The 8,737-nt window shown below is 49.7% G+C and overlaps 1 protein-coding gene across 1 annotated transcript in view; it reads right to left on the bottom strand.

The window, feature by feature from the left end:
• The window catches only part of LOC121919217 (T-box brain protein 1-like), a 3,526-nt gene extending 1,036 nt beyond the window's left edge, over window positions 1–2,490 (bottom strand). The window contains exon 1 of the mRNA XM_042445569.1: window positions 1,200–2,490. Within this exon, the coding sequence (XP_042301503.1) occupies window positions 1,200–2,191 (992 nt within the window). The 5' untranslated portion in view covers window positions 2,192–2,490. The remainder of the gene's footprint in view (window positions 1–1,199) is intronic.
• Window positions 2,491–8,737: the final 6,247 nt, after the last annotated feature.

The raw sequence follows: 8,737 nt of genomic DNA, 5'->3' as shown, positions 1-8,737 counted from the left end.
GATGATGATGATGATGATGATGATGATGATGATGATGATGATGATGATGATGCAGCAAAAGGATCTTGCAGCCCCTTTGAAACTAACTGAAAGACCGGCGTTGGTAGCCTGAGCTTTGCGGGTCTTGAGCCTCCTTCCTCAGACGCAGGTTTGGATGATGTTTGGATGACACAGGTTTGCAGGAACTAAGCAGAGAAGGGGCAGAGAGGGCTTCTTGGAGGTGTCTCATCCACAGGGTCGCCGAGTCTTACCGGAGGCAGATAAGAACAATAACAGCCAATGATCTAGTTAGTAGTAAACTTAGGGATGATATCTATAGTAATAAACGACTACGATCATGATCCAAAGAATGCCTCAGACGAAGTAGACTGAAGTCTAGGAAAGCGCGTGCTGCTAACTTCTTTCTTTCAGGGAGTCTCAAAGGCGCTGCAAGATCTTTCTATATCATCATCATCATCATCATCATCATCATCATCATCATCATCATCATCATCAATGGCCAAGTGAGGAACGAAAAATGTCACAACGAGAATGAAAAGCCCCGCACCGACAAAACCTTCTCCCGCAAATACACGATGGGAAAAAACAAAGAAAAAGCTGGAGAGGCATTGGTTTGCCGCCTCAAGACAACAACAACAACAACAACAACCAGCCGCTTCCAGTGCGAGGAACTGACTCCTCCTGGACGGCTGCGTTATCCGAAGCACATAAAAATAAAAATAAAAATAAATTAAATTGTAAAAAAAGATGTTTGTTAAGGTCAACCCAGAAGAAAAGGGATGAGAGAAGAGGAGCCTCAAAGGGCCCGGAAAGGAGGAGGCGCCTTGGGAGCCCTGGGAAGAGGACCGGAGCCCTGCGGGCTTCCTCCAGCCGGGCTCCTTTTCCTACTTCTCCTCTTTCTCCTTCTCCTTCTCTTCTTCTTTCTCCATCTACTTTTTCTCCTACTCCTTCTCTTTCTCTTTTTCCTTCAGCTCCTTATCCTTCTCTTCTTCCTTCTCCTCCTTCTCCTTCTCCTATTTCTTCTCCTTTCCCTCCTCCTTCTCCTTCTGAGGGTAAAAATTAATAAAGTTGATTTTTAAAAATAGACAACATATTAAATAACTAGAATGCTATTTAGAATGCTCCTTCTCCTCCATCTCCTCCTCCTCCTCCATCTCCTTCTCCATCTCCTCCTCCTCCTCCTGCTCTGCCGGCCTTACCTGCCTTGCTTGGTAATGATCATCTCGGTCTGGTGCCGGTGGAACTTGAGCCAGAGGGGCCGGTTGCAGAGGTAGACCTGGGCCTTGCCGGGGACCAGCCCTCCTCCGCCTTGGACTCCAGAGGCGGCGGCGGCGGCGGGGAACTGGTAGAAGGGCGAGCCCTGGTAGGGGGAGGCGGCGGCGGCGGCGGGGCCGTACTGCTGCGGGTAGGGGTAGCCCGGGGGCCCCGGGTAGCCCTGCGGGGCGGCGGCAGCCGAGGGCCCCGAGAGCAGGCTGTTGTAGGCGCCGTTGCTCAGCACCGGGTGATGGTGGGCCATGTAGCGGCCAGGGCTGGCCAAGGAGAAGGCGGCCGCCGCCGCGGGGTTGTGCTGGCCCGGGTAGGGGAACATGGCAGCAGCAGCAGCCCCAGGAGGAAGAGGAGGAGGAGGAGGCCCGGAGGAGGAAGGAGAGGGAGGGAGCAGGCAGCGGTCCGCTCCATCGAAGGCGGCTCGGAGCCTTTCCTGGCCGCTGCCGCCGTCCAAGGCGACGGGCGGGACTTTGCTGCGATGCTGGTGCTGCTGCTGTGGCTGCTGTAGCTGCTGCTGCTGCTGGTGGTGGTGGTGTTGTGGTTGGTGCTGGTGTTGTTGTGGTTGCGTCGGCTGCTGGGCGTCCCCTGGCGGGTCTTTGGAGCCAGGGAAAGGGCCTGCCTCCTCCTCTTCCTCCTCCTCCTCCTCCTCCTGGGCCTGATTCGTCGTCATCCTCGTGGTGGCCCCCCTGGCGAGGCTGAGTTTTTTCAGAGGTGAGCAGCTCCTCTCCAGGTTGGCGGTGTCACTGGGAGGGTGGGGGCGCTGGGCATGGAGGGGGTGAGGGGGCTGAGGGTGAGGAGGCTCGGGCAAGGCCAGCTCGGATCCGCCCGACGCGGGAGAGTAAGCAGCAGCCCCTCCGCCGCCCAGATGGAGGCATTTCTTGGAGAGCAGCACCGACGGAGGCGACAGACAAGGCTCCAGCTGCATCACTCCAGAGACCCCCCCCCCCAAAAAAATAAAAACTAAAATGGAAGAATAAGGAGATGTTGCTGGAGTGGAAAGGGCAGAGAAGGAAGAGACTCGGGGGGGGGGGGGGGGGGGGTTTCTCTTGGTTTGGGTTTGGGATTGTTAAGGCCACCGGCCCCTCCTCTTCCTCAGCCTGGTCTTCCTCATCCTAGGACTCCAAAAGAAGCACAATTTCCCCCAAAGCTGTTATCAAAGTGGAGCCACGTTTCCTCCCCCTCTCTTTCCCTTCCTCCCTTCTTTCCTCCCTTCTTTCCTCTCTCTTTCTCTCTCTCTTCTTTCCCTCTTTCCTTCCTTCCCTCCCTCCCTCCTTCTCTCTCTCTCTCTCTTGCCTTGCCTGTCTCTTCCTCGCGAGGAGGAGCGATTGGCCAATTGACACAGCGCCGCAATCAGCGGAGCCCCGCTTTTGATCTCCAGCCCCGCCGAGCGCTCCTGCCATTGGTTCAACGCAGACAGTAATTTAATTAGATCGACATTAATTAGGATAATCACCTGGCTCCCGATCGCCACCGCCATCAAGGCAAAGGCAAAGGCAAAGGCAGGCAGGGAGACTCCGGCCACCCCCCCCGTCGCCCAACGTAGGACAAAAAGATGAATATTATTGGGGGAGATGGAAAGAGAAAGAGGGGTTGTGTTTGTGTTGGCTAGGTAGGCTTAGGACTGTGTGAGACCTTGGAGGGGGGACCCAGGAAGGAAGGAAGGAAGGAAGGAAGGAAGGAAGGAAGGAAAGCAAGCAAGCAAGCAAGCAAGCAGGAAGGCAGGGAAAGCAGAGAGGGAGGGAGGAAAGGGAAGGGATGAAAGAAAGAAAGAAAGAAAGGAGAAACGGAGGGAGGGAGGGAAGGAAAGGGAAGGGAAGAAAGAGGGAGGGAGGGAGGGAGGGAGGGAGGGAAGGGAAGGGAAGGGAAGGGAAGGGAAGGGAGGAAAGAAAGAAAGAAAGAAAGAAAGTAGGGAAAGCAGAGAGGGAGGGAGGGAAGGGATGGAGGAAGGGAGGAAGGAAGGAAAGAAAGTGAAAGAAAGAGAGAGAGAGAGGGAGGGAGGGAGGGAAGGAAGGAAGGAAGGAAGGAAGAAGAAAAGGAAATCAGGGAAGGAAGGAAAGAGAGCAGGCAGGGAAGGAAGGAAGGAGGAATGGAAGGAAGGAAGGAAAGAAGGAAGGAAGGAAGGAAAATAAGGGAGGGAAGGGAGGGAAGGGAGGAAAAACAGGGAAGGAAAGAAGGAAGGGAAAAAAACAAATGAAAGAAAAAGACCTCCGGAGCTTCCCTCTCTGAGCTTTTCTGCCTCGATCAGTTCAGTACCGAAAGTCAAAGAGCGAGAACGTGGCAGTTTTTCCTTCGCAGGCCTCTTCTCCAGGCGATGCCCTGAAGTGGACAGCCAGCCTTCCTCACCTCAGCCCCGGGGTTGAATCCTCTGGGTGTGTGTTGTGTTGTGTTGTGTTGTGTGTGTGTGTGTGTTGTGTGCAGACCCTGAGGTGACCCTATTTCCTCGGCTTTTCTTGGCCAGACTGGTTCCTGAGAGGCTGAGAGAGTGTGACTCTCCCAAGGCCGCCCAGTGGGCTTCCGTGGCCGAGCAGGGATTTGAACCCTGGTTTCCGGAGTCCAACACTCCCCATCCCCAACTCATCGGGGGCAGACTTGAGGCTGGAGGGATTTTGTAGATTCAGAGGTAACCGAGAGGTCTCCCTCTTTGCTTTCAGCATTTGGACAGAGGGCAAGATCCGTCTCCAGTTACCACGGATTTACCTCGGGGCAGAGAGCAGAGCCAGGTTGTCTACAAAGATAAGAACGCTTTGAGAAGGCGTTGCTTTCCAGGTTCTTCCCCGACGGCTGCAGCGTTTGGGGAAGAAAGAAAGGAAAGAGAAAAGAGGAGGAGGAGGAGGAGGAGGAGGAGGAATCCGCTTCGGTTCTTTCCCCCGCTTTCATTCCCAACAAACGCAGCCTAGAAAAAAGTAACTGCGCCACCGGGGAGGGAGGGAGGGAGACTGAAATCCCTTTGGCTCTCCCCGGCCTTGGACACTCAAGGTATTCTTCCCCTTGAAATAATCATAAGCTGGAGTGCCTTTAATGCCTCTTGCCTCGATGTTTACGCATTCTTTGGGAAATAAATATTTGATCTCCGCCCAGGAATTGCGGAATAGAGGGAGAGCAACAGAGGAGGGGGAGAACCCAGCCTAAAAGGCATCCATCTGGAGCCAGGGAGGCCATCCTTCTCTCGCTCCCCCCCCCCCCCTCCCTTTCCCCCGAAGCACCCCACTTCTCTTTGCTTGGCCCTTTCGGTTCCCTTCCCTGATTTGAAGTAAGGAAGGAAGGAAGGAAGGAAGGAAGGAATGCAGGGAAGGCAAGCAAGACAGCCGGCCGGGCAAGAACGAAAGAAAGAACGCAGGTAGGGAAAGAAAGGAAAGAGAGGAAGGAAGTATAGGAAGAAAAAGGCAAGCAGACAGGCAGGGAAAAGAGGGAATGAAGGGAGGATAGGACGGAAGGAAAGAAGGAGAGGACTAAGGAAGGGCAGAATGAAATAAATAACGCGGCAGGGGTGAAAAGAAGAGAGGGGCGGGAGTAGAGTTAGGGGAAGAGACGGAAGGAAGGAAGGAAGGAAGGAAGGGGAAGAGAAGGGACTATGTAACTATGAGTATTATATATATATATTCCTTTTCCTTCTTTCTTCCCTTTCCTATTATAATAGTGTTTTTGTGTGTGTGTGTGTGTGATGTTGTTTGTGTGTGTAGGTGTGTATTTTGCCCCTCAGAGGGAGACTCTTGCCTATTAGAAGCAGAAGGGCTTGCCACAAGTAATTACCTGGATTTCGGAGGGAGGAAAGCGAGGAACAAAGTTAACACGTCCTGGAAAAGATCCAAGCTGTAGAGGTAAATGCGTTTCGGGGGGAAAGACCCCCGTTTCTTAAAAAAAGGGAAAGGCTATTACATAGTCCGTTTTGTTTAAGAAACGCCGCAGTGCTGCCATAGGAGAGCCTTGCCTGGGAACGGAGAGCGAGAGGGCTGGGTCGGGGCTCTGTTCTTGGGCTTATCCCATGAAACTTCTCAACCTTGCTTTGACGCAAGTGTTTTAACCAACGGAATGACTAAGAAACGGTTTCTGCCTGTGTTCTTTTTTTCTGGGGGGGGGGATGTATCCACACTGCAGAAATTAAAAGCAGTTGCACCACTTTGTACTTCCATGGCTCCGTTCTGTGGGATCTGGGAGAGTAGTTGAGTGAGTGGAGATTTTTGTTGCTTCACCAAACAAGCAGATCCCAGGATCCAACGTAGATAGAGGCATGGCGAGTTTTAAATCTGCAGAATTCAAAGCTTAATAGCTGTGTGAGTCGTCTAGGATAGTATGTGGCGAGGTCTGCAGCCACTTTGAGACTCACTGAAAGAAAAGAATTGAGCAGCATGGCTTTGAGCTTTTTGACCAAAAGGCCGCATCTGAGGAAGTAGACTTAGGTTCTGCGAAAGCGCATAGCCTGCAAACTTATTATATTCAGCTAGTCTGAAGAAAGTGCTACAAGATCTCTCTACACCCACGTAAAACAGTCTGTGCCGCACTTCTTTAGTTCGTGTTTGTAGTATGGATGCACCCCAAAGAGAGGACTAGATTACGCCGACAAAGCAAGAGGAGCTGCTACGATAAACGTGTAAGGTACCACTTGTTGGAGGTCTTGCCCCAATGTTTGTGTTATGGATGGGAGCATAAAGTGTTGGTGTGTGTGTGTGTGTGTTGTGGTGTGTGTGGGGACCTTTTATTGTCTTGTATTCAAACGATATTGCCCACGTTAGATTTCTGTAGCCTCAGTAGACGAGATATATGTATTACTTTGAGACTTAAAACACTCAAAGGTGCTATTGTTCTGTCTTTGTTCTGGTATGCGCCAATTAGAATTTGTTCATTAGCTAATAATGAGTTTCACTTACTTTAGCAGGTCTTTAAACAGAGCTGATGGCACTGTCATGCTTGATTGGATTTCCTGCATGCAGGGGTGGACTGGAAGGCCCTTGCGTTCTATTTGATTCTGTTATGCTAATGGCGAGACGCGGTCACTTCCATCCACTCTCTGCTTAAAGGTTGAAAACAGTGTTTTGTGACTCTTCAAGCTCTCTCCTTTCCTGCTTGGTCGCCAGGGATGGAGGTCGGTCATGAGCTGTTCTCAAAGGATGATTTTCTTCTTATTTTATGCATCTAGGCGAACTCCTCATTAACACAGAGATTCTCCCACTCTTATTTTAGGGGAATTACTGATTCTCCTACATTCCTAGAAGCTGCTAGATGCATTCTCGTAACCATCAAGTCATGTCTATTTTGACCCTACCCCAAAGTATCCTATTACAGAAACTCAGATATATATATATACGCAAACTACCAAGTTAACAAATTTATTTGCGTTGAGGACTTGTGTAACTGTGAACAGCTGCAAATGAGCCATCATTCGGCAACCCCCAATAAATATGTCCACTTTCAAAGGACTCCTCAAACTCATTCTACCTTGCCCGCTGCCCTCAAGCCTCCACCCAAAAGTTTTGATTGCTACTGTCGTTTATTCCTCAGACGGGTTGCATTGTTTTTTTAATAACTGGTTTAACTAGAATACTTCAGACATCATCGTTCAAAATCATAGGAGGGTTTGTTTTTTAAGAATGCACATGCTGTGTTTGCAAAGGTCAGTCCCCACAGCCATCCACAAAACTCATGAGACTGGGGGCAATGGCCATCCATTCCCAAGGAAGTGCACCCATAGCTATCCCTATATGTCGGCCTGAAGGCAAGGAGGGAATTTGTTGTTCTTAGTCACATCACGGCATGGCTGGGGAGGGACGTCTAGTTGATGCTGAGAGACTCCAAGCTTCCTGTTGATTAACATCCTGTCCTTGGACTCTTAGCCAACTGAGGGCTGCAGCTTACTTTATTGACTCACTCAACTTAGAATTCTATAGAATTATAGAGTGGAAAGAGACACAAGGGCACATCCAATCCAACTCGACCTGCCATGCAGGAAACTCTCAATCAAAGAATCGCCAGAACAATGGCCATCAGTCCAGCCTTTGTTTTTTTTTAAACACCTCTAAAGAAGGGAAACCCCACCGCTCTCTGAGGGAGTGTCTTTATACTGTCGCAATACACCTTGTTGGTGGTCATTCTCTTTTCCATTGCCTTTCCACCGTTTCCCAACCATCACTGGTTAATCATGCCTTCTCATGATATGTCCAAAAATGACAGCCTGTTTACGTCAGCTTGGCATCTAGGCCATTATGGTAAAGGGCGGCATCATTCAGTCAATCAAAGTGGTTGGGGGGTATACATTCCCAACCAGGATGGGAAAGGTTTTAGTTTCACGAAGTTTTTTAGGTTAGCTTGGCCCAAAGGTCCCCAAAGCTGTTCTATAGCAGCCACAATTACAAAACCTTTCAGTGGAAAACCCCAAGATAAATAAATGCTCGCATGGATTCCACAGACGCACTTACTCTGAAGAGATGGTTTTGTTCGTTTGTTGTATGACAAATGCTTCAGCCACAATGTAAGGTTTCCATGTCTTAAGACTGCGCAAGATTTTAACTGCCCCGGACACATGCCTACTTAGAACGGTAAGCGTTCCCTGAATTCCATTGGGAAGTGAATTCCAACCGTCTAGCAAACTTCAACTGTTGAAGGTCATTCAGACACTACAGAAAGTTGTTGGCATCGATCCATCTCACTTACAGAGCTATTGGCTCCAATTTCCATGGTTTCCAAGGCCCCATTTGAGGATTAGTAATAATTATAATGGACCTAGTAATATATTTAGCATATGGCATTATGTATATTATTTACGATATTATTTATTTATGAGAAATGTGTCACTACAATTCTGATTCCAATCATTGTACGCTACCTCTACCAGAGGACATTGTATAGATCTTGTCGTCTACTTGATGTCTATTTCCCTCTTTGTATCCCTTCCTCTCTTGCATCATCCAAAGGTACATGCAGCCGCCATGAAACTGGGGGATGAAAATAGACTTGGTTTAACTGGCTTCACAACCTGGATCTGTGTGGATACCCGGCTTGTTCTCTAGATGAGCCACTTGCCAGAGGTAGGGTACCAGTGCTCTACTCTAACAAGGCCACTTCTTGCTCACGTGGCCAAAACCTGCGATTAAGGATTCAACAAGATGGGAATAGTAAAAACACTCATATAAAACCCTTCCGTGTAGTACTGTTTGTCTGAGCTGGACTATCAATCCCCTAAATGACTTCACATATGTTGTTTGGAAGGATTTCTTCACTGGATGAGCTGGTGGCTCTCCATTTGCAACTTTCCGGACAATGTGTATGGGCATCTTCCGTATGGAAAAAAAAACAACCCCCCAACTCTGAAGGCATATTTATTCCTGTTAGTATTTTGGCTGAATGGTGTGTGTATACTTGGGGGTGGGTGGGGGGGGAAGGACAGTTGCTTACCTGACCGGTATTTTTTCGATGTGGTCCTCATGGCGCATACCTACAAATGGGTTTGCACTGCGCTGAGCCCAGTCTCCCCGGACCT

This window comes from Sceloporus undulatus, chromosome 1 (assembly GCF_019175285.1).
Source record: "Sceloporus undulatus isolate JIND9_A2432 ecotype Alabama chromosome 1, SceUnd_v1.1, whole genome shotgun sequence".
In the NCBI taxonomy this organism is placed as follows: domain Eukaryota; kingdom Metazoa; phylum Chordata; class Lepidosauria; order Squamata; family Phrynosomatidae; genus Sceloporus; species Sceloporus undulatus.
This window is presented reverse-complemented; position numbering and strand designations above follow the sequence as displayed.